Source organism: Penicillium atrosanguineum, assembly GCF_028827265.1.
Source record: "Penicillium atrosanguineum strain IBT 20685 chromosome Unknown utg000007l_segment0_segment0, whole genome shotgun sequence".
Lineage (NCBI taxonomy): Eukaryota > Fungi > Ascomycota > Eurotiomycetes > Eurotiales > Aspergillaceae > Penicillium > Penicillium atrosanguineum.
Genome location: NW_026623139.1, coordinates 3,339,357 through 3,363,795, shown reverse-complemented (window position 1 = coordinate 3,363,795; position 24,439 = coordinate 3,339,357). Strand labels below are relative to the sequence as shown.

Below are 24,439 nucleotides of genomic sequence, written 5' to 3'. Positions count from 1 at the left end.
ACTATTGATTACCACCAGATTCTCCTGGATGTGACAGACGATAATTGAGGATCGTTCAGCCGATAATACAAGCTTATAAGTCTCCTGTTTCTCGTGAGAATTCAAGACATTTAGTAATATACCAAATTAGACAATTATTTCCATTGACCCATCTATACCTTTCCTTTCACTGTCTATCTGTCAATTCTAAACAATGGATAGAAACTGCTTGTCGGCGGAGGCCTGCGATGAAAAAGGAAAAGCGCCAACCACTCATTTAATTACACTTCTCGATCAAGTCGCCTACCGATTCCCAGATCATGATGCCATCATATCTCACCATCAGACGGACACTTTGAATGCGACACGGCCCTTGCACTGGAGCTTTGCTCAATTGCAGCAGATGAGCATTCAACTGGCAGCCCGCTTATCTTCCAAAGGCGTTGGTCATGGAAGTCGGATCGTTACCCTGATGTTTAACCAGGCCCAGTGGGCCCTTCTTTTCTGTGCATCTGCCCGCCTGGGCTGTCAGTTTGTGCCACTGGATCCCCGGGTGCTCGATCGTGATGACCATGATATTTTATCTCTCCTGAACCAGCTAGAACCAGCGGCGATGTTCGTATCGACCGAGGCCATGTCGAACCGAATTGACCAGATCAAGTTCTGTCAAAAGCATCGGTCTTTGGTTCAGTGTGTTGTCGCCGATGAAGAGACTACTATGTCGGCCGGGTGGACGACACTGACTAAAATCATGTCGGAACCCTTGAATGGCACTCCTATTTTGCCTGGGCCCGGGAAGCCAGATGATACAGCGCTTATTTTGTTTACAAGTGGCACCACTGCACTTCCCAAAGGTTGTCCACATACGTCCATCTCCATTGGTGCTCAAGCGCTGGGACTTATGGACCATTTGGACGTAGGACCTGGCGCAAATCTTTGCCAACATCTGCCCAACTTTCATGTCTTCAATGTTACTTTGACTCTTGCATTCTGGCTGGCTGGTGCTACTGTCAGCTTTCCAAGCCCTTCTTTCAACACACAGAGCAGTGTGCAACTGATCAGATCCTACCCAGGAGTCTCAGTTCCCTGTGTCCCGGCGATGGTACATGCTTTATCGAACTGTGTATCTCCTGAGCACAGCTCCCGCCTTTCATTTCAAATGTTTCTAGGTGGTGCTCCAGTGACATTGGACGTTGTGAAACGCAGCAGGGATCTGGGGGCGACGAGGGTTGTGGTAGGATATGGCATGACCGAAGGCATAGCCATTCTCAATACCTCCATCGACACAACGTCCTTGGACCTGATCAATCGTGATATTTCTGTTGGGAAGATATTCTCCGGTGGGCGAGTCCGGATCTGTGCTTTGGGAAGCCGCACCCCCATCCACAAAGAAGAGATTGGCGAGGTGCACCTCGGTGGTCTTCCGGTATTTGGCGGCTATATAGGCAGCAGCAGTGTCTCGTGTTATCGTGAAAATGGGGTGAGTTGGATAGCCACAGGGGATCAAGGGTATATGGATGGCGATGGCTACCTTTACCTCCTCGGCAGGTATAAGGATCTCATCATCCGCGGTGGTGAGAATATATCCCCATTGAAAATAGAACGGTGCTTGGGCGAGGTTTCCGAGATAACGGTGAGTCGGTCCAGCCCTAGTCTTGTAAAACGCGATCTTGACGCAACTGGCACTGATTGTATGTGATAGGAAGCTTGTGTTATTGGAATCCCAGATGCTACTGCTGGTGAAGTCCCTGTTGCTGTGATCCGAAAGGATCCTTCAACCCAAGCCCCGAAACAAAAAACTATTCAGATGATGATTTTGAATAAATTGGGGGCATCCTTTGCTCCAGCACGCGTTCTTGATCTTCTGGAAGATCTTCGAAAGGATACCTACCCAACTACAACCTCTGGCAAAATCCAGAAAGCAATGCTTCGTGAATGGGTCATAGATCATCTGAATCAGGTCGCTGTCGAGAACCCAGTCTCTTTCAATGATCTTACATCGGAGTTAACCAAATTCTGGTCTGCCATAACGGGTCTGGCGGTTGGAGATATCGATCCCGATGTGTCTATACGAACCTTCGCCGACAGTATGATGCAAATCCAGTTTTGCCACCTGATAGGCCAAAAGCTGCAACTGGTAATTAGGCAGAGTGATTTAATCAAGTTCAACACGATTCAACAACAGGCCAAACTGCTGAAAGAAAGAATGCAACTTCACGCCAAAGACTCTCGCTGCCATGACAGTGCCCATGGCCATCCAATACAGCTCGACATGGAGCGGGCGAAACTCGTAGCCTCTTCCAAGTTGGACCCGCTTGGATTTGGATGGGATGATATCCAAGAAGTCATTCCAATTTCTGACTGTCTGAAGCGATCACACTGTGGATTCAGGCCCAACTCGTGGAACATCCGGGTGTCATGGATTTTGAACTCATCAATTACCATCGCAGATGTTCAGGCAGCCTTCCATACATGGCTCCAGCGTCATCCATTGCTACGGTGCACGCCTGTTACATACGATGATGAACTAGATCTATACCTGGCCATGCATCCCAGTGCAGACTGGATGAGACTACAAGTCATTAATGGCGGGACAGTTGAAGACGTGAAATGCGTTGCAACATACAAGCTGAATGACCCCGAGTATGACTACATCGATACAAATGGGCCGTTGTTCAGGGCTACAACTCTTAGTGTGAACAATCCGTCGGTTGTCGGATTGGTTATGCACTTACACCATCTGATGTTTGATGCGCACATCTTGTCTCGATGGTTTGAAGACCTCAGGGATCTTCTGAACCATAAAGAGGAGCTTCTTAATTTCCATCCATACCGTGATTATATCACAGATTACCATAGTCACCGAACTGGTGCCACATCGCAGAAAGCTGTCGACTTCCATGTCGACAGGATTCGGGGAGTGTCGTCTGCGACAGATGCTTTATGGCCACCGCAGATTGCGCCACACTGGCTGAAAGGTGATAATCAGGGCTGGGTCCACAGTGACAACACCCCTGGTTGTTCCAGCGAGCGACCTCTTCTCGATGGAGACAAAAGCTGTGGAACCAAAGGTATCAGTCGTGCCGTGCTTGTGCCTAAAATCCTGGAATTGCAATACAAGTTTGCAATAACACCCCCAATTATTGCCAAATGCGCCTGCGCATTACTGAATGTACGCATGACTGGAGCCAAGGAGGCAATATTTGGAGTGATTGAATCAGGCAGGACCTGGCCATCTGCGGATGAGAGTCAACCAGATGACAAGGAAATGGAGATATTGGAAGTTGATGGGCCTACAATCACTCACATCCTCAATCGCACCAGAATTACACCAGAGGAAACGGCAATCCAGCTTCTGGCCAGGATGACCAAGGACCAAGATAATGTTGTTTCTCATATCTACGCTCCGATTAATGAAATATGTCGAAAGCTGGATGATTCAGATGAGAAGTCTTTTATTGACATCGTTCATCGACAAAGCTTCAACTGGATTATGGGAGGGTATAAGGAACACGCCTCAGATCCAATCAAGCGCATTGAAGCCATTGCTCGACCCGACCTCGGTCTCTCCTGGCTGCCGGCTCTTTTAGAGGGCAACATGTTGAGGCTGACTGTCTCATACGATGATGCGCAGTTGCGGGCATCCGAGGTACACAATATTATGACGGAGTTCCTGTGCGCTGTGGCCTGGCTTTCTGATCCTGCTAATATGGATAAGAATGTGGCTCAGTGCGAGTTCCAAGGTCAGGATATCGTGGATCTTGATCGCGAGGGTCCAGGTCGCTATCATAAGTGATGTGGAGGAAAGAAACCCTTATTGGGTTTTCAGGGTTGATCGTCCGAGGAAGATTGCTATCTTTCAATGTAACATTTATCCGTTTTTCTATCTATCTTTTTTTCTTGTCTTTTTCATTATTTTTTGGGGTCTCCAGGTTTCTAAACACATAGCTATACAGCCCCTGAATATGACCATATGTACAAGAATCCGGCAGAATCACATGGAAGCCTATATATACATACTTGGTATTCTGAAGCGGCGAGGACCGTCTTCCCTGAAAGATCTGCCAGTTGACAAATTTTACAAAATAATTTTTGCTGTAAGCAAAATAAAAATACAACATCTTCTCTCATCTCTTCTACATTGCTTCTGAAGGGGAATTGGAAATTAGGAAGTAGTCTTGCGGAAACCCCGGAAACCGGACTACTCGTTCTCCGGGGCTAGACTGCGCCAAAAACCGCAAAATCGCAATGGTTCTTGGGGCCCCAAGTGGGGAAATTTAAAGTGGGGAAAATTAAACACGTGTATCACCTTTTATTGGTGATGCTACTTATATAAGGCACTTTTTATAGTTACTTGTAGAATTTTATGCGATTTTATGCGATTTTATGCAAAAATGGGTTTTATTCGGGCCCGAATGTGGAACCGCAGTGGTTTGTGGTTTGGTTGCGGTCCAATACGTCACATTATCCTTTGTCTAGTCTAACCTATCCTTAAAAGTTCTAATCCTTTTCCCTTTAACTATCTAAAGGAAAGATAGTAAGTACTATCGAGACGCCTCCATATAGAAGTCGATTAGACTACGCCAAAAACCGAAATTGGGGGCAAGGTTTGCCCCCAAAACCCAAACTGACGACTGATATATGCAGTATGGACCTGGATCGGGGAGCCTGACTAACCCGATTGGGACTAGCGAGCAATTGTTCGCTGAAGTCGCAGCGCTCAACACTTAGTGCCTTCCTCAGTTTCGTACCTTCGTTGAATACTACGTGCTTCCATGCATTTTGGGTTTGTTCGCAGTGAGTGGGATTCTGCCCCCCTTTACCGCATCCCTTGCCTCAGCCTCCAAAATAGATCTAGTTCCATAGCTTCCATCTCTAAAATCCACATCTCTCTCTTTTCCTCCTTCCTCCTTCATAGAACTGATTGATTGATTAAGGAAACTCAGGAGACGGCTGTTGAGAGGAGTCCCCTTGCCCTTACGGGTGGGCTTGGCGGTCCGTACGGGATTGTCAGTCCGTACGACCGATGATCGGCGGTTACCACGCTGGAGTCCATGAGTAAGCAGAATTACGTACAGAGACATAATGAATGTGATCTTCAATGTGACCACTTGTTAGCGGCAAGTTCTCACTCCATGGGTTGACTGACAAGTTTGTAGTTAACGTGAAACTCCTATGGACTTAACACCTTCCAGGCCCCCCAACCCCGAATCCCAGCTCCGAATAGGTCGTATAGACTCAGCTTTGTCCTTAGTTCCTTGCTAAGGGAATGTATTCGAAGTCTCAACACCAATCAAGAAGGAAGTTATAGCAGCTCCTTGCGCAGGGCTGAGAAGCCCCAGCAAGCTCCTTGTTGGCATTCATATCGTCTATAAAAGTTAAGCACAATGCATATTCAGAGCCCCTCAACGCGCTCAATCATTCATAAATACTCCTAACTATTCCACCTGAAACTCACAATGCCATACTTCAAGAGCCTTCTGCTTATAGCCCTCTCCCTCGCGGCCACCACAATGGCAGCCTCTTGCCCCCAGAGCTGGAGCGAATGGGACGGCCAATGCTGCTATGGTAGTTTGGCGGCTTTGGGCCCCACCAAATATTGCTGCGTTCAGGGCACGAACTCCAATTTGAAAGTCAGAAATGTTTTACCAAGGAGGATGACAAGCGGGGGTAATTCCGATGGTTGCTTCACCCAGATTCCTTTCACCGCGAGCGATTATTCAGAACAGGTCTCTTCGGCATCATCGCAGCTTGCAGCAGGTGCTACCACAACTCCTGCTACCAACGAGGCGACTCCTACAAGCTCGGGTTCTGCAGCTGCCACCACCAATGCAGCCATGCCGATTGCCATAGCTCAAGAAATAGTCCTGGGCGGTGCCGCAGTCATTGCCGGTCTTTTCGTGCTGTGATTATTTTTACTCTCTTCTCTTCTTTCTTGAACTCTATTTTGAAACACACTAGTCCATATTAGATTTAGTCTGTTACAAGGTCTTGAATTGTTTTGTAACAATATATTCACAGTCGGTGGGGTTATTACTTTTCATAAACATGGATACGAGCGTTACAATACAGTTAGCAGTCAACCTCACGGTTCATCACATTGATTAAAGCGTTTCTTTCCATAAGAGCTTCGAAAATATGGCAAGGAGATACATTTACGCATCTACTCCAGACCAGGGAAAAGTGAAAATAAATACTCTCTAGGCGAAATGGGTTACGAAACCAAGATGTTTGGCTCCTTCTATGTCTAGATGGATTACCTCCATAGCCTCTCATTTTTCCAACTATGGCTCTTTAGGTGGCCTTACAGAGCATAGGGTATTCTTATTGCATTGAAGGTTTAAATAATAATAGTAGAACCTTAGCCCTGAGAGAGAGAGTGTGTATGTGTATGGGTGTGACCAGTGCTGAGACTGTGCCTGACGTGATCCGTGTGTCGCACGGCCATTACGACTACGATTTTGCCGAAATTTCAGAGCAGTGGCCTGAAATGGGATTTGCACTTTTCGGATTTATTTTGGGAATCAAGTCATGAGAATATTGAGGTAAAAATGATTTCAAAAACTACTGAAAGCAGGCTGCGACGACCACTCCATCGATTGGATTATGCGGAAGCCTACTTGGGCTACGCTGATCGCACTACCTCTCTGAGGACAAAAATCAGAATCACCTCAAGACACCAATAGTATTCATTCTTCTGAACGAAAGAGCTTTGCAAAAATTTACCAAAAGAAGCCGCTAGTATGCTAATGCAGCGTAAATCTAACCAGCTCCATAAAGAGTAAAGGACAAGTAAATCACAATTTCAGCCCCGCCGCAATTCCAACTAAATACTCACACCTTTCAATTTGGTCTACCGGCACACACTCCATCCTCGTCTGATTCGTCCGAATGTGAATCCGATTGTAGTAATCTTCTATACCCTATTGCTTTCACTCTGGACTGCCCAAATACCGCCCTGGATCTGGATCGAGATGCTTTATGAAACTAGTCCAGTATCCCTGCATAACAGGGACGATGGCTGCATTGATGGTTGTATAGGATGCGGATCCAGGGACGTACTGCGGTCCCTAAATGGCGCTTAACTCGCTTATATATGGGACTCCGAAACCAGAGGCCTCTTCCATGGGGTCTCCGACATCGTAGTGGTAATTCCAGCTGTTTACGCCCGAGGAGGCGTAGATAGAGGACATAAAGATTCCGGAGCAGACGTACCGCATTTCGCCAAAAGCATTGCTGGCGGGACGCTAGTAGGGCCTGCAGTCTGGAACGACCATTGTGTCGTTCGGTTTAAGGTACTAGTCATTAATCTTGATGAAGTCCATGGTTTGGATGTTAGGGAATTGGGCCTACAACCACATTTTGGCTTCGCCGACGGAGGAGGAGTTCTAGGGAACGAATGGAGTTCCTTCGTTTGTGTCGTCGCGGAACAGAACGGGGACTTTGATAAAGTGACCCTGCTTGAAGAGGCGGTATGTATAGTCTGGGACGAGGTCATTGTCGACGACGGGCCGATACATGTACATCGGCGCAATTTGGGCAAAGAGAAAGGGAGTGTTGAAGCTTTGAAGTTAAAGGGTTCCGGCGTCGAGGTTTCGGAGGCAGTTAAGGGTATTAGTGCTTCTGGCGCAGCCGGTGCGTATGACGAGGTTGTCGTAGGCGAATTGGCTTTGGTTGATAGTGTTCGTGGCAGCGAAGCTTTGGGATCCGGCGGCTGTGGCATGGAATAGGCCATCATTGCGGCCGCCGTAGGCAGTGAGGAGGAGGGTGATGAAGCCTGCGCCGGCATTACTGCCTCCAACGACTACGTGGTTGGGGTCACCGCCAAACTGGGCGCGATTAGCTTTGCATATAAGAACAAAGAGGAATAACGAACTAACCTTCCTGATATGTTATTGCACCCATTCCAGGACCTTGATCGAATCTTTTGTGCCATTATTCGGATTCCGTCCTCCACCACCTCTGCACTAGCCAAGAACCCATACGGCCTAACTCGATAGTTGAACGTCACTAACACAATTCCCATATTTGACGCTTGAATCAAACCAGTCCCATTATAATTGGCATCACCATTTTCATTATATCCCCCGCCTAGGATACAAACGAAGACTAGTAATGGCTTGGAGGCACTGTATGCCTGAGTCGGGCTATACATGTCTAGGAAGAGGTAGTCTTCCGATGTGCCGTCGGGAATAGGGTATTCATCGGTAGGAATACATAGAGGGCTGTGCTACTCTCTAATTGTCAGTGTGTGATCGTGTACTAGCATACATAGAAAGAGATGTTTTGTTTCTCGATGGCGGAGCGTACCTCATTCGCATCCTGAATCCCGCCTATTACGTGCGGATCTTGTGGAGCAGAGAACCGCAATTTCCCTAGAGACGCAGCGGCAAATCACAATCCTAGCTATTGGACGATGCTATTTAATTAGAGTTAGCTTTTATAGCTAGTGTATCCAAGATTGACCACTCTCTGGGCAGATGTGGGAGCTATGGAAAGGTATATGAGGAGAAATGTCAAGAGGTTGGGCAATTCCATTTTTATCAGTGTAAGACAGGCGTTGACAGATGGGACCCGAGACTTGACATGCACTAAACGGGCTGTAGTTCAATTTCAAAAACTTAAGAGGGTGCTCCATAATTTTATAAATAATACCACAGTATAGAAATTGAACAAGCCCATGGTAACCCCGCAAAATATTAATTAATGTTGAATACCCCGAGGGGAGACAGATTTAACGCCGAGACTTTCTTTTGTAGTAGGCTATACCATACACAGTAATGAATAATGCCATCGGTGGTGCCGTCACGCCGGATAAGACGTGGGCGATCAATAAACATTGGCGATTGGAAAGAAAATATAATTAAAGTGGGGAACAACCGGTAGACGGTGAAAGGGGCAAAGCTTAGCAGCTAAGCGGCCTGAACCGTCCATTTCGGAGTTCATTTCTGCCTCCGATTATATTGCGATCATCTTCTCGCTCCTTTTTTCTGTTTTATTTCTTCATTTTGGCTTAACACAGCCGGAAGGGAGAATGGCTAGTCTCAGGCTCGCTCTAGGCGCCACCGAAAAAGAAGAGGATGACCACATATCCATAGGAACCACAGCAAAGAGAAGCTGCTGCCCAAAAGTAGCGCCGATAGCAACATCCCCGCTTACCGAAGCTGACCCCTACCCCCACCCCTACAACAAAAACCATAAAAAACCAAGTCCTACTGAAAGTTGGGCACATGCTTACCACCTCTCCTTGTGATGGAACAGAAGGCCCGAACGCTGTAACCTCGGATAGTATACCTCCCGGATTCTGAATGCCTGGAAAATACCAATTTAGTTTTGCATATGATTATAGCAAATTAATCTTGTGCAAACATGGTACCGAACCCCCAAATTACCTTAATAAACAGATAAAGGAATTTCAAATGGTGACGCTTTAACTGTATTGCCTACAGAGAATATAGTCACGATGAGGACTAAGATTGCTGATACAGTGGGGCCATCCGTATTACCAGCGAAGTCAAAAGATCAATCCCGGCAACAATACAAATATCTCCCTCTGAAGGACTGTCTGATTCTGCATCCACAGATGAGTTTCAATGAATCAAAGGCTACATGATCATGTGGCCAATCGGTGCAAGTCTTTCTTGCTTCTGCCATAAAAGGAAACCGGAGATGACAGGTCTGAGAAGATATGGCTTACAACTATATGACAATTTCTGCGAGATGATCTGGGTATATTCAAAGTGATCTAAGGTCGAGAGGTATCCTTAGGAAATGACCATCGTTTTGTATCATAAATTGACATAAGTCAAGTTCATAGCACATAACGGAAGTAAGGATTCTATTAGCTGGTCAGCATTTGCGTCAAAAACCTCTCAAAAGCCTCTTACCTCAAAGTCAGTCAAATCAGCTAACTCATAATCATCCTGGGGAGAATCAATCTTATTCACATTACTTGCGGCCTCATCTCTCCGCTTGTTTCTGCGTATCAAAAGCAACCGCAGGCAAATAGCCAGAGCTGCCTAGAAACACGAACAAACCAATATGAGTTTGCACCCGGTCTGGTAGATTGACGCTTCCTTAGCCAGGAAGGCATGTGGTCCAATGATATTTCCCGCGTAGTATGCCAAAAACACCAGAGCAACACTGGTAGTCCGCTTCGTGTATCCTCTTAAATTGGTAGCAGGCATTTGCAGTGCCAACACCAGGGAACAAACGTAGGCGCCAACGATATAATAGCCGAAAAGGACCCTGATTTTATGTGTCTCGTGGGAGAGCTTCCACATTAGAGATGTTGCAATGATCGTTGGGAACAAATACACAGTCATAACGATGATACGGCAGTTTTGGAAGCGAAATGCCAAAAATGTTCCCGATAGAATAAAGAAGATCTTAAAAGCGCCGTACGGGATTCCTAAGGCAACCGAACTTAGGGCATTGTGGGTCAGGCCTTTGATGATCAGTCTGCTAAAGTTTGCGATGCCACCGTTAACTACTTCATTCAGAAGTGTAAAGAAGAACAGTATCTAAACTTAAGGATCAACTAGAGCCTCGCGAATCTGGTACCATTTGATCTGGTGATTGATGATACCTATCCGGCCGAGTCGACCGCGACTGATGATAAGAGCCTTGTCCTCCAGACTGAAGCGCTTAGCGGAAATGATATCGTCGGGAAGAAATAAGAACATTATGATGCCCCAGCACACGGTGATACCGCCGAGAATAAGATAAATTGCCCTCCACACAGCGATGGTGTCGATCTGTCCCATGCCGTAGGTCAGCACTCCTCCGAGCACTGCACCAAGTCCATTACAACTGTAAAATATGCCAGCACAGAATGGTTGCTGAGCACGTGTATACTACATTGACACAATCAGCATAAAGCACGGTGTAATAGGAGCCTCAAAAATGCCCAAGAGGAAGCGACAGATAGCCATTCCGGTGAAGGATGAGCAGGCAGCAGTAATCATAAGCATCGCACCCCAGGCGACGACGTTCCCAGAGACCACTTTGGCGAGTCTGGTTTTCTGTGCCAGAATATTCCATGGATATTCCGCGACCAGGTAAGCAAAGTAGAAGATGCTCGCGAGCCAGCCGTACTGGTTATTGGACATATTGGTCGATGACAAGAGATCAAAGACTGCCGAGTATGCTAGGGCAGATTTGTCGATATACTGAAGAGTATATGTTCCCGCCAGCAGGGGCACTAAGATGAGATCTATCTTACGCACGATGGTCTTATTGCGCGCCGGATTGTTCAGTAGTTCTTCGACAGTCTCCCTTGTGAAGCCGTGGTGGCGAAGGAATACCTCTCCGTCATCAAGATCTGTGACCGTGCCGATCTGTGTACTCTTTTCATCGCTGGTACTGAAAGGTGGCTTCTTTGCGTCCGTTTCATAGTTTCGAGTTGGAGAGGAAGTATGATAGCCCAGAAAGTGGAAAACACCCTGGCATTTAAGCGAAGGGCCGGCCACTATGTTCTGCTATCTCTAGAATGGAGCCGAGATAATGAGACCTATCGCTATTCGGCAGCTTTCCGACGACGTTAGCCTGACAGGAGGCCCGCTCTCCACAAGCGATAAACGAGATTCCCCACTTATCTCCCTACACGGGGACACTTCTGGTGGCCGAGAGAGCGATTAATTCCTTCGCCCTCCAATTTTTTTAATGTGTTCTGAATTTCTCCAATCCCGGTTATTCGACATGGCTGTACAGTCTACACGTCCCTCTGTCACCCTCGCCTAGGGGCATGTGATAGGAACTCGACTTGAGAACTCCTTCCCTCAAGCTGTTGACGCATTCCTGGGAGTTCCGTATGCCCTTCCACCTCTTGGAGAGCGACGATTCAAGTCAGCCACCAAAGTCCCTAGCTCCACCGAGATAATTGATGCCTCGAGGTATGGCCCTGCCGCCCCCGGCAAGGCACTACTTCCTGGTGGTCCGAAACTCGAGTAGAGTGAGGACTGCCTGATAGCAAACATCTTTCGACCTTCAGATGTCACAGATACCCAGAGACTTCCTGTGGCCATTTATCTTCACGGGGGTGCCTTCAATCGGGGAGCAGCTGCGATGCATAACTCTGCCTCTATGGTTGCTTGGTCAGAAGCCTCTTTTATAGCCGTGAACTTTGGATATCGTGTGGGAGCCCTTGGCTTTTTGCCTTCCAGTCTGTCAAAGAAGGAGGATGTGCTCAACCTTGAACTGCGGGACCAAGTGTTTTTGTTCCAATAGGTGTAAGAAAACATTAAAAAAATTTGGTGGCGATCCGAGCAATATGACCCTCTTTAGTCTCTCCGCTGGAGCGCATTCCGTCAGTCCACGGTATTTGACCATTGGTTCGATTTTGGTTTCTAACCAGAACACATATTAGTCACCACCTATTCAGCTATGGTGAGAACTCTCCGGTCTTGTTCCATCGTGTTATTTTGGAATCTGGAGCACTAACCTCCTAAGCCGTTCGTCCGTATAATGCGAAAGTCCATGAATAACAATTTAAGGACTTCCTTCACGAGGCGGGATGTCTATCGGATCTACCAGAATCGGAAATCTTCCCCTTCCTGCGCTCCCTGACGAGTTCAGCCGTGACGAACGCGCAAACGACAGTATTCGATAAATACAACCCCTCTCTACGATTAGACATTGACATGGCCCATGGGCTGGCTTATTCTGTCCATGGACGGGCCGGCCTATGGGCCTCTTGGCGGCCCACGATACTAAGAGACATAGTTTATGAAATTAATACAGTATTTTAGGTATTTGAGCGATAAGATTCTAGATAATAAAGTCTTTAATGAAGCTTGAAAGATAAGATAAAAAAGAGCCAAAAGAATATATTATTTACTAATTTCGAACCTATCATAGATCTTTGGTACCTTCCTTGCCCTTCTAGAGTGACGTGTTTGACTTATTAAGGGTATACCACTATTATCTTCACTTTCTTTACTCTTATAATTAGTTAAAACACTATTTCGTCTCTTCCCTACCCGTATAGATACCCTCGCTTCCCCGTCTGTTAGACCACGCAGTAGTCTCTAGGTCAGGATGAGTAAGCGAGGTAGACACCTTCATATGCGTGTAATACAATGTAGTGGATTGTAAGATAAACTGAACGCTGGCCCTTCTAAGGTCCAGCGGGGCTTCACTTAAATACAGACTGGCCCGGCTACGGGCGGTGAAGCCCAACAACATGATACTGCCATGGCATCCAAGTATGCCTCAGGCCGTAGTTGGTATCGTCAGTTAGTGGTCCTGACACCGTTCTTCCTCTATACGAGTACGTTCTCTAAGACAAAGAACGTAACTATCCACTAAGTTTTAAAGCTCTATAATAAGCTATTCAAATATCTTAAAGCGTCAATCAATTAATTAAAGAAAAAGAGGGTATGTTATCACTTTCCACTTTCCTTTTAGAGATAGTTTTTCGGCCAAAAAATAATCTCTCTCACTTTATCCTCACTTTACCCTCACTTTAATTTTCCCTATATACTAATATAAATTATAGATTAAATAGAAACAAGAGATACTTATAGCTCTCGAAGCGGGCTTACAGAAGCTTCGAGAGTATTATGCAAAGACAGACCAGCCTAAAGCCGGCAATATCTATGCACATAGTACTGTCCTTGCACCAAATTCGAAATTGCAATACTTTAACCGCAAGGAATGGTCTGGTGGGCCAGGGGACTCTTAAGGTCAAATATGGGCTAAATTTTATTATAATACCCTTGAAAACCCTATTAAAACCTATCGTTTCGAAGAAGATTATACCCTTGTATCGAAAGCTTTTCTATAAGGGTCAGAGCTTGATCGGATGCTTGATGGTGAGGGTGAAGCAGACCAAGATCAGGATAAACTTACAAGATATATTTAAGCCAGTAAGCCTCTTCTTTAACCTTATAACCCTCTTATAAGGCTGCTTAGCTCCCTAATAAAGTCATTTCTAAATTATTACTCTCTCTAGGTATTATTCAGACTACCCTATAGGCCTTCTGGAAGACGAATTATTCTGAATACCCTACCCTTATAAGGGTAGCCCGTGATATCTTCTCTATTCCTGCAACTGGCGCAGGGGTAAAAAACTATTTAATTTAGCAAGGGATATCTGTCACTACCGCATGTTAAGGATAGGTTGGACTAGGTAAGGGAGAAGATGATGAAGCACGACAACACCAATCGTATAATAGAATAGAACTGAACTAATCCTTGCCGAAGCAAGATTAACTAGATATATCTATCTCCCTTTTGTATGTTTGTGGGATCACGTGGCACTCGCTTCCATGTAGGTTATCTGCAGGTTATCGGGGGGTTTCTCTTCATGTCCCGATGCGGATGTTGGATACCTTCATATTGTAGGTCATACCGTAACACCGCAGAGGCCGTCTAAACGCAACAACAATCCAGGATATCATAATGTATTCATGCCTTACCCAATTTAAGATAGAAGATAAATAGCTTGAACTAGCCCCGATCCTTGAGGTCCCTGAAGAGGGTGAAAATGAGCAGATTTCGGCTAGTATAGAAGGTATTGATCCTATTAGTGACACTGAGGAAGGTAACGGGGAAGCGAGGGTATCTATACGGGTAGGGAAGAGACGAAATAGTGTTTTAACTGATCATAAGAGTGAAGAAAGTGAAGATAATAGTAGTATACCCTTAATAAGCCAAACACGTCACTCTGGAAGGGCAAGGAAGGTACCAAAGATCTATGATGGGTTCGAAATTAGTAAATAATATATTCTTTTGGCTCTTTTTTATCTTATCTTTCAAGCTTCATTAAAGACTTTATTATCTAGAATCTTATCGCTCAAATACCTAAAATATTGTATAAATTTCATAAACTATGTCTCTTAGTATCGTGGGCCGCCAAGAGGCCCATGGGCCGGCCCGTCCATGGACAAAAGTTCCGGCCCATGGGCCATGTCAATGTCTAGGGCAGACCCCCATGGGATAGGCGAACGCTAAGAGGTGGCAGAGGAAATCTGGTACGTAGGTAACGCAAAGAAAATCGATCCTCACATTGCTATATTGTGCATTAGACGTACATGGACTAGAAAAACTGCCCCTTCACAAGCCAGCTCACTGCGCCAAACACCATTCCACCCAGAACAAGCCAGGAGATTGCACCCCGAGCATATAGAATTCGTGTGATCATTCGAACCTCAGCAGCATCATTACGGTGAGGGAAAGGCTCGTCTTCTGGTCTCTCCTTGCCAATAAAAGTGCACAAAGACTCCCATCCGTCTCGAGGCTCAAATTCCAAAACCTTCCGCACGCGTTTAGCTGCTTCAGCGCGAATCCACGCATTATGCGCATCATAATGCTTTGCCGTCCATACTTCGTATGTAGTCAGACCTAACTTTCTCTGACAGAGCTCCGTAATACTGTGCCACATCGCACACAGATTTCGATCTGTCTTCCATAAGAAACAGAGAGCAGAATACACCGGTGAACGTGCAAAGAGGAGCACCTTGATTGACTGCTCCCGTTGGTGGCCGCCGCCAGGCCGCTTGTTTAGTATGATCTTGGCGTCCGGGTACATGTCCATAAGATCATCCATGAGCATAGAGCCGGGGAAATCGGTCGTTGCCTGGAAACCACCGAACAGTTTGTGGAGTAGCTTGTGACGTCGGGCTGTATCATTCTCTCGTGATGCAGCTAGGAGGATGTCCCCGCGGTTGGCGTGTGGTGCAATGTATGCAAAGTGCATACAGGGATTCAGGCGGATGTGTTGGGACTCAAGTGCAGTTTGCAGAGAGCTTGTTGCGCAACGAGGGAGACCGGCGCTGAGAACTTGTACAGGCATTGGTTCGGTCCGGTCGACGACAACGCTGTCGCTAAGGAAGCGCATTACTTGTAATGATTGACTTTATAAGATTGAAAATAAGTCGATGGTTTCCAAGAGCACAGTTCCGGAAGGAATGAGGTCATGAAGTTATAGCGATAAAGTGGCTTCTCGAGGTTAAGCTTTTTTTTTCTCGTGCGCTGTCAGCGTCAGCGCTAACATTTGAAATTGCCTAGGTGATGTCCGAGGGCTGCGTTTCTCGTATCCACGGTCTTTGCAATGACAATGGATAACCACGGCATCGGATTCGTGTCCCTGCACTTTTTCACAAGTTCAAAGCGAGCCGAGCACCGAGTATCGCTAAGGTTCCGATGTACATGTGAAAACCATGGACTGATACAATGTTGCACCTGCATATGGTCTATGGCAATTCTACACAGGCCTATGACGATAGATTGCACTTGGGCCTCGGTTTTGAGGTGAACGGCAAAAAATCCATTTCTAGATTAATAGCCGACTTCAGCCAGAGAATCGTAATAAGCTCACTCAAGATTTGGATTCTCGGCAGTCAGTATCAATTGGGTGAGCCGAAAGTGCGGCACAGCAGTACATTGCACATCGAAATTGCTGTCCGTCACCCAGCACCCCATTAGACCCATATAGCGAGTTGCTGTAGTTCTGTCCGAGTTGCCCAATGTGTGTCCCTGGAATCCGCGAATTTGTTTTCCAGTGTGTTGAAGGTTAAGGTAACCTCCAGTTCTTGAGTTTATTGTTGACCCATATCTGCCTTTTCGTAGAGCTGGCGTCTAGATTGGCAGATGACCCATGTCGAAAAACAGCCTTCTTCTTTACAGGTTTACAATCAAGTCCTTTGTTCTCACATAGCATGCAAACCGGCTGTCTCTTATCACCTACGCGTGGCTAATCAGTGAATGCAGTAAAGTTTTTTAAATGGTCTGAGTGCTCCGTTACATCTCTGATAACTGGCTGTTTTTGTTTGCGTTGGCAATGTGCTTTCCAAATGTGGGGAAGATTGTTTACCTCAGCAGTTTGAACAGGGAGTTTTGGCCAATGGCGGACTGGGTGACGTACTGAATCAAGGATCCGTGTAGGGTACGATACAGCTCTTGAAGGGATTGTAGAGAAAATTTGGCCATTTCGAAGTTACAACGTGCATATCTAGACACTTTTTATTTCTTTATCGCTCAAGTACCCGGGATTATAAATAGGAAGAGAAAGATTTCCAATCCATAATAATAAAGAATGCGTTCCACTATTATTATCTAGCCTCTCCAGGTAGAAAATGAACGCTATACACTGAACCCCGTTTCATAGTATCCTTCCCTCAAAATGCTCAAGTCGCATCTCTTATATTTTTATTTTAACAGAAACTTATTTAGTTCAGTCGCTCCCCTTTCCAGTTGAATCTAAGTACATCTCCAGTGAGAAGAGCATGATGTAGGCCCTGACCAAGTTTCATTACGAAAATTCCAGTTTCCAACTTCTCTGGGAGCTCTTTGTCCTTGAGAACAACTTCCACGAATTCATTTACCTTCAGTGTAAATGCGTCCTGGAAGCGCTACTAGTACCCGGGCTGGATCTCATACCGTATTCCGAGCTTGTAAGGACTACCAGATTATTTAGTTGTGGAACCACAGTAACCATCAATTTTCCTTCTGTGCCAGTGATCTCGGTGCACACATCAGGTCCATGTGCTTCCACATCGGACAGGGACTTAAGTTCAGGATGTTGCTGAAGGGTTCCTGCAGCCCAACAAGACTTGGGAACAGGTTTTCCCAGGTACAAGAGAGACAGGTCGATATCGCGGATACCACAATCGACAGATATTCCACCGCTGCGAGCTGCATAGCGAACAAAGAAGCCAGGCTCATCACGTAGATCGCAAGTTTTGGAGCGAACCATGAACGGGGATCCAATTGCATGCTTCTAGTAGATCTTACTCGCGTCCCGGTATGAGGCATCAAATCACCAAGAGAAGCCAGCCATGACTTTTACAAAGGCTTACTCATCGTAGCGTCAACGGCGGACTGCGCCTAGAATATTCCCGTCACCTTTTCATCTTTAGAGAAATTACTTTTGTTCGCAGTGAATGGGGGTTCTGCCTATCTTCACCGCATCCCTTGCCTCAGCCTGCATGATAGATCTAGATCCATAGCTTCCATCTCTAGAATCCACATCTCTCTCTTTTCCTCCTTCTTTTTTCATAACTTTGATAGTGTATACCTCTGCAATGTCGGTACTAAGCCACTTCTCGCAAAACACGTGGACGCCCTTCGCAACGGCAGCGAGAGACTGACTGGTGTGAACATCGGTGCTGGTATAAATCCAGACAGCTTGAAGACCAGGGTGGGCCAGTATCTCTTCATAGTTGTTGTAGACATGAATACCAAGTTCCTGACATTCTTCATTGTCTTTCGCCCATTAGGGGTTATTGTTCATCAGGAAGGGGCCAGTTCAATTGATCTTACCATACGCCCAAGGCCGACAACAGTGATCTGAAGAAGTTGCATAAGGACTTATGGATTGACATCAAACTTTAAAAAATTTTTAGTCTAGATAGCGTACTTCTTTCATAACACTAATTCATCACTCTTACACATATCTCCGTATTCAGTCATCCCTCTCTGATTAGAATATTCAAAGAAGCTTGATATTTTGAGAATTCGAGAGATGTTTGCGAACATTTTAAATCCTGAAGTTGTAAACCTGAGTCTTTTTGTGTACCAAAGGCATTGTCGCTTCCTGCCTAATTGGGTAATGAATTATCGAGCGGGATTTCCCATGACTGGTCAATTTTGTCAACTTATGTAGGTTCTGTTTCTCCTTGCCAAGAAGCAGTACCAGCATCAAAATCATGAGCCTAGCAACTCGAAAGAAAAATTGCACACCGGGTCCTCATGGGGTGCTAGTGCGAAGCACAATAAAACTACCATTCGATTGTGGAGGCAGTGATCTATCGGACCGCAACAAAAACTACATTAATAAATTTACTGGTGTCACAACATCGGCCAGGGTTCAAGAAGAGGAGCTCCCTACCATGTATGGGTGAAGGGCTCTCAATCGAAAATATGATGTTTGCAACGTATTTCGTGCACTACTGCCTTTTAAAAGATGTTTATCGTAAGTCGTAGTGAGTTCCACCACTTTCTATATCCAACTAATGGCAAACGCTTATAGAATTTGATTTATAAAGAAGCTTTCCTTTTCCAGCATAACTAATCCAGAAAGCCATTTTCGTATACGTGTGGAGTTTCACTCTAGTAGAGATCATTCTTTGTTATTTGCGTAAAATTTGGCCGAAATCTGGTTGACAAAATGAAACTTACAAGTGGATTCATTTTGCTGAGACGGCTGGGTGAGGCGATGTTTACTCATCAAAATGGCAGCCTAGGAACAAGCCTAAGTTAGAGCTGATTCCCTGCTAAGTACGAGGGAAGGTCACCCCAACATATTGAATTATGGTCTGTATTTCAATCATGTGTCAGGACGACTATAGGTATTGGACCTCACTTTCGTATTTTACAAAGCTATTAGGTTCGTGTTCACACTTCCCAATAATCGCATAGTTATTGTTTGTAGCCTAGATAGCCTACTTCTCTCATAGCACTAATTCATAACTCTTACACATATCTCCGTATTCAGTCATCCCTCTCTGACAGTTATAAAACATGAAGCCCTTTTTAGCTATCTCGGAAGAAGAGTACTAGTTCTATGTACAATTTTACTTCTATCGTATTGAGCAAACTGTTCTTTCAAATCGGGGACTCATGCACGTATAGGACATGGGCAGTGAGCCACTGCTTTGAGTCTGTCTATGGGCGGTCCATGCTTGGGCCCAACTATGAGTCATTTTGGGAACTTATCAAGGAGACTGTGGCGTGACGAAGTACCTGGCAAGAGTGCTAGAAGAACGGTTTACCGAGGGCTAAAAATGTTGATACAAGCTAACCACTTTTCGGCGACCCGCCGAGCAAAACATTCTTGTCGACGTTGTTTACTCATCGAACGCTAAAACTTTAACTCACCGGTAAGAAACGAGAACTTAATTAGGAAATTCCCAATTCGTCAACAAGTTCCGTTTGCCTCGGCTGAGGATTAGTCAACCCTTGGGAGACCGAACCGCGGATCAATCTATCTCCTCGTTCTCCGCTAACGGTGGAAGTATAAAATGCAAGCAACATAGTTATCTTACTGTTTGCTTAATTCATAGATGATTTTTCTCCTTGGCGGAACCATTACGCTATGGTATCTTTCAACTTGGATGAATTGCTTTCAGAAGAATGGGCTCAGGTAAACCAACAACAACGGATGTTTACAAGCATATTCTAAGAAATTCCAGATAGAACAGAAGATTGGGGCCAGGCCCCAGCTCACTGGCGATGCATTATCCATGCGAGGGCAATATAGAGCCCTAGCAGAGCAGATGAATGCATCAAGCCCGGCGACACCAAACGTGAGTGTGGGTAAGTTGTCCTTGTATCTTTCTTGGCGATGAGTGCTCAAAAATATGGACAGTGGATGAGCGTATTACTGAGCATGTTACGGTGAGGATATACAAGCCAGTGGATAACAAAAACGCCCTGCCGGTGGGAGTTTATTTCCACGGCGGCGGATTTTGTTGCGGTGACCTTGACTCTGAGGACCCCTTTTGCCGTATCCTGGTTGAACGCCACCAGTTTGTAATTGTTTCCGTTGATTATCGGCTGGCTCCAGAGCACAAGGCTCCAGCACAAACGGAGGATGCGATGGCGGCGTGGAGTTGGGTATGCACTGCCTTTCTATTTCTGGTCGTCCTGCTCTTGAGTCTCATGCTGATAATGTTTCTTGATAGAGCATACGGAATGCATCTCTTTTCGATGGTGATCGCTCACGCTATTTTACTATTGGCCAAAGTGCTGGAGGTAATCTGGCTTTGGCAACCGCACATCTATTGATTGATCAGGGCCGACGGTCAGAAATCAAGGGTGTGGCGGCATTAGTCCCACTAGCAGTCCACCCGAAGAACATCCCTTCGCATCATGAGAGCAGCCATCGATCGTATCAAGAGTGTGCAAATGGACCGGTCAACACAGCAAATGCGATGGCTACTTTCTTGGGTAAGACTTTTCCAACCAGAAAATACCAGGGCCAGCGAAAGATACTGAGATTTTCAGAATCGGTAGAAGCCAAGGAGGATGACCCGGGTGTTTTTGTCCTCCTCAGTCGTCACTTAGATCGGTTTCCGCCGACTTATATTGCTGTCTGTGAGGTGGACCCTCTGCGGGATGACGGTATTATCATGGGTCACATCTTGCAAGAGGCCGGGTAGGTCACTTCGAAGAACACTTCTTTGCCCCCTTCGAAAAGAGATAAACTGATAAATCTGGATTAAGTGTTCCTGTGAAGCTCGACCATTATCGAGGCCTGCCCCATGTTTTTTGGGCATTTGGATGTCAACCCCCCAGTGGTGACTTTATAGGTGATGTATTAACCGGTATTCGCTTTGTTCTGAATTCATAAGTATCTGGTGATCCGGGGGGCTCTTCCTTTTTGTTTCTTTTGGCGTCCCGAATGCTAGGCCGGATGGCATGATCGAAGCCGGAATCCCCTGTAACTGTTGGTAAACCTGATATAATTCTACGGGACAGGTCAACTCTCTTATATACCATGGTTAAGAAAGGTCGGTCGATTTTGCAACGCGAATTTGATAATTTGGTTAGTAAATATAAGATAAAGCTATCGGTTAAGTCCTAAAGACATAAGAATTTGAGCTCTTGCATCAAACTCCACGAAACCTTCGCTCTAATAAAAGTTCACTGGTCAACCATTCCATGGAAGATTTTCATCTTTAGTTTCCCAAGAGTCTGCTTGATGCAGGACGGCTTGTCCGTCCATTTTCACAAATGGGTGCTAGTGCTCGCTTGGAGAACGTCGATAAACGCACTCCCGGCACAATGTACAGATCCTTTGTGTAGCAGGAAGTCAATAAGATACGGATTGTACCAGATTTGCTTGCCCTAGGCCATACGAAACGTCATTAAAAGTCGGAAACGTGCTTGCCCATGCGAAAATCTGAACGTGGCGGTGACGTCAAAGTTAAATGCCCGCTTGCCGAGGTTACCCTTGATGAACTAATCAGCAACTAACAATATGAGCCGGATGCCTCATCAAGGCCCTCGGCTTTGATTGCCCTTAATATTGAGAGCCAAGTCAGTCTAGCATATAAACAATCATATCTTTGGACTTGAAGAAGGTTACTAGCAAAGACTTGTCTCTTCATTCAAAACCTTACCTTACAGCTTGTTACGTCTGTTCAACATCATGGGCCTCAATTTCAAAGTCTTTTTCAGCAAACGACCTGGCGTGAATCGCTCTACACCTCCGGGACACGACGACCTCAAATGGGTCCCAACGACCTCCACCTTGATATACGGTGCAACAGATGCAGTCCTTGTCGATACACAGCTCACAATCGAGGCTGGAGATGCTTTGGCAGATTGGGTTGCCGCGAGTGGCAAGAACCTTACTAAAATTTACGTCACTCACGGGCACGGCGATCACTTCTTTGGCAATTCTATCTTGTTGAAACGCTTCCCTAATGCTAAGGTCGTGTCCACCCCGGAGGTGGTTTCGCGAATGCGAACCGAGTCATCTCCAGACAGGTTGGAGAGCTTTTGGAATAAATTGTTTCCAAAACAGATCCCGGAGCATTTTGTTTTTGCCGAGCCACTCCAGCAAGATGAGATTGGGCTTGAAGGCGAGAGATTGGTAGTGATCCGAATCGGCCATACCGATTGCGACAATACCACCGCACTGTGGGTGCCGTCTATCGGTCTCGTGGTGGCCGGTGATTCCGTCTATGGCAATACTCATCCGTATCTCGGCGAGTCTGCCACCAAGGAAGCGCGTTTGGCGTGGATCGCTGCCCTGGATACGATCGCCGCTCTTCAGCCCAAATTTGTCATCGGAGGCCACAGTGACCCCCAAAACGGCTTTGCGCCAGCTGCCATCAACGAGACAAAAAGATATCTGGAAGATTTTGAACGTGTCGCACAGCAATTCACTACAGCTGAGGAAATATACACTCATATGCTGCAGTTACACCCAGGCCGGCTTAACCCGGGCTCTCTATGGGGAGGTGCAACACAGGCCGTGAAACGTTGAGCAAGGCCAAATTCAAGCTATCTGAATATATATTCATTCTCTAACTATCTTTACTGCAAGTACCAGCGTAGCCTGCCTGGCCTGGGGTTTTCTAAGCACAGAGATCCCGATGCATGCTCACCCTGCACTTTTTTCAGGACTTGAGCTTTGTATTGTGTCTGGATCATTGCGATGCAGTAATTATTGTTTTTAGGGTTAGGCTTAATCAAAATGCTTTGGTTACAGCTAATGAACATCTTTTAACAAGCAAGAAAGTAAGAGGAGCGCTGGAATGCACCAAAGTCTTAGCAAAGAACTCTATGGGTTCGTTGTTAGGGTGATCTCCATCACCCGAATTCCATTATTGGCCTGTAGGAGACATTAACTCTCAGTCGAATTCTCTAAGGCCAGTCAGGGTTTGATGCCATCGCAGATACGGCTGATGAGCACAGATTACACAAATATGGAGATGAACTGTCGGGAAAGTTGCGAGAGCTACATCCACGAATGATTCAACCCACAGTACTTAATATAGAAAAGAAAAAAATGTCTCACATTTGGTCGGGACATAAATGCATTCTGGCTATACGACTGAAGCATCCCCCTTCTCCAGGATATTCTTTGCTTGGAAGGCCACGGCATCTTGCGGCAGAAAAGGTGCAAGCAAAGCTGTGTCCCAATAGAGCCAGACCTCTTTATATTGTAGGCCATTGGCGGTACCCATCTCATCGGCAGGGCCGATTCGGCAGATCCAGCTCATTGGGATACTAACAGAGGGCTGGTCGGTCTCGTTATCTAGCATCCAAATGTTGCGTACATTTTGCGAGATAAGCTGCATGGTACCGTCGTCATTTTCGATCTCGAAGACATTAATGAAGTCGTGCTTCATCTTGCGGAACCGACCAAACAGTTGCTTCATGAACGCCCACATCTCATCTCCTCCGTTGTATTGTGCGTTGTTCTGATTATGGAAAATGGCGTCTTTAGCATAGAATCGCGTACCAGAGCCGCTATTGAAGCCGTTTGCGTCCACCGTCTCGACGTAATTCTTGAAAAACTGTTGGGTTGGGGATTTTGGGCCAATTGCAGCCCAATCCGCACCAGAGACGTGGTGTACAAGTCGAGGCATTCTAGCAGGAATACTTTCAGAATGGAAACGTGCGAAATAAAGTCCTCTGCATGTTAATGTTTAGTTCTGCGAAGGACAATAAATAATTGGCAGGGTTTTGCATACCGTTGACTGAGAATCCCGGACGACTTTGCTCAAGTTGCGCGACGGTACTCAATATTATTTTGTTTGAAATTTATTTTAGCAGATTTTATACCTATAAGATGACTATATTTCCTAGTATCGTCCCCTCTCCGCCTGGAGGAAGCTGGTTTTCGTCCCGCTTATTTTTCGGGCCTCTTATGGCAGGATGCGTTATCCCGGCTTACCGAGGCTCCATGATCGCTCATCAATTTCGAAGCCTAAGCTCCAACATTAGCTTCCTAGTATCGTCCCCTCTCCGCCCGGAGGAAGCTGATTTTCATCCCGCTTAT

General features: G+C 46.0%; 11 protein-coding genes across 11 annotated transcripts; 5 read left to right on the top strand and 6 right to left on the bottom strand.

Moving 5' to 3' along the window:
* Nucleotides 1–193: 193 nt before the first annotated feature.
* On the top strand, nt 194–3,775 carry N7443_009481 (class I adenylate-forming enzyme family protein; the record flags this gene model as incomplete). The annotated part of the gene is made up of 2 exons (XM_056889537.1): nt 194–1,612; nt 1,682–3,775. The coding sequence occupies 2 exons, from the start codon at nt 194–196 to the stop codon at nt 3,773–3,775; spliced, it is 3,513 nt and encodes a 1,170-aa protein (XP_056738839.1).
* Nucleotides 3,776–5,438: 1,663 nt separating this feature from the next.
* N7443_009480 (uncharacterized protein) lies at nt 5,439–5,888 on the top strand (the record flags this gene model as incomplete). The annotated part of the gene is made up of 1 exon (XM_056889536.1): nt 5,439–5,888. The coding sequence occupies one exon, from the start codon at nt 5,439–5,441 to the stop codon at nt 5,886–5,888; it is 450 nt and encodes a 149-aa protein (XP_056738838.1).
* Nucleotides 5,889–6,911: 1,023 nt separating this feature from the next.
* Nucleotides 6,912–7,199, bottom strand: N7443_009479 (uncharacterized protein; the record flags this gene model as incomplete). Its single annotated transcript, XM_056889535.1, has 2 exons — nt 6,912–7,040; nt 7,083–7,199. 2 exons carry the CDS (start codon nt 7,197–7,199, stop codon nt 6,912–6,914), a joined length of 246 nt encoding a protein of 81 aa, XP_056738837.1.
* A 351-nt stretch (nt 7,200–7,550) lies between these two features.
* Nucleotides 7,551–8,300, bottom strand: N7443_009478 (uncharacterized protein; the record flags this gene model as incomplete). Its single annotated transcript, XM_056889534.1, has 3 exons — nt 7,551–7,808; nt 7,856–8,204; nt 8,290–8,300. 3 exons carry the CDS (start codon nt 8,298–8,300, stop codon nt 7,551–7,553), a joined length of 618 nt encoding a protein of 205 aa, XP_056738836.1.
* Nucleotides 8,301–9,790: 1,490 nt separating this feature from the next.
* On the bottom strand, nt 9,791–10,304 carry N7443_009477 (uncharacterized protein; the record flags this gene model as incomplete). Its single annotated transcript, XM_056889533.1, has 3 exons — nt 9,791–9,817; nt 9,867–9,957; nt 10,033–10,304. The coding sequence occupies 3 exons, from the start codon at nt 10,302–10,304 to the stop codon at nt 9,791–9,793; spliced, it is 390 nt and encodes a 129-aa protein (XP_056738835.1).
* Nucleotides 10,305–10,508: 204 nt separating this feature from the next.
* Nucleotides 10,509–11,090, bottom strand: N7443_009476 (GOSR2/Membrin/Bos1; the record flags this gene model as incomplete). Its single annotated transcript, XM_056889532.1, has 2 exons — nt 10,509–10,791; nt 10,840–11,090. The coding sequence occupies 2 exons, from the start codon at nt 11,088–11,090 to the stop codon at nt 10,509–10,511; spliced, it is 534 nt and encodes a 177-aa protein (XP_056738834.1).
* A 589-nt stretch (nt 11,091–11,679) lies between these two features.
* N7443_009475 (uncharacterized protein) lies at nt 11,680–12,207 on the top strand (the record flags this gene model as incomplete). The annotated part of the gene is given in 3 exon segments (XM_056889531.1): nt 11,680–11,706; nt 11,722–11,914; nt 11,972–12,207. The coding sequence occupies 3 exon segments, from the start codon at nt 11,680–11,682 to the stop codon at nt 12,205–12,207; spliced, it is 456 nt and encodes a 151-aa protein (XP_056738833.1).
* A 2,812-nt stretch (nt 12,208–15,019) lies between these two features.
* N7443_009474 (sulfotransferase family protein) lies at nt 15,020–15,820 on the bottom strand (the record flags this gene model as incomplete). The annotated part of the gene is made up of 1 exon (XM_056889530.1): nt 15,020–15,820. The coding sequence occupies one exon, from the start codon at nt 15,818–15,820 to the stop codon at nt 15,020–15,022; it is 801 nt and encodes a 266-aa protein (XP_056738832.1).
* A 4,197-nt stretch (nt 15,821–20,017) lies between these two features.
* N7443_009473 (alpha/beta hydrolase) lies at nt 20,018–21,274 on the top strand (the record flags this gene model as incomplete). Its single annotated transcript, XM_056889529.1, has 6 exons — nt 20,018–20,065; nt 20,115–20,238; nt 20,291–20,538; nt 20,607–20,871; nt 20,929–21,079; nt 21,148–21,274. The coding sequence occupies 6 exons, from the start codon at nt 20,018–20,020 to the stop codon at nt 21,272–21,274; spliced, it is 963 nt and encodes a 320-aa protein (XP_056738831.1).
* Nucleotides 21,275–22,075: 801 nt separating this feature from the next.
* N7443_009472 (MBL fold metallo-hydrolase) lies at nt 22,076–22,918 on the top strand (the record flags this gene model as incomplete). Its single annotated transcript, XM_056889528.1, has 1 exon — nt 22,076–22,918. One exon carries the CDS (start codon nt 22,076–22,078, stop codon nt 22,916–22,918), a length of 843 nt encoding a protein of 280 aa, XP_056738830.1.
* Nucleotides 22,919–23,480: 562 nt separating this feature from the next.
* N7443_009471 (uncharacterized protein) lies at nt 23,481–24,026 on the bottom strand (the record flags this gene model as incomplete). The annotated part of the gene is made up of 1 exon (XM_056889527.1): nt 23,481–24,026. The coding sequence occupies one exon, from the start codon at nt 24,024–24,026 to the stop codon at nt 23,481–23,483; it is 546 nt and encodes a 181-aa protein (XP_056738829.1).
* Nucleotides 24,027–24,439: the final 413 nt, after the last annotated feature.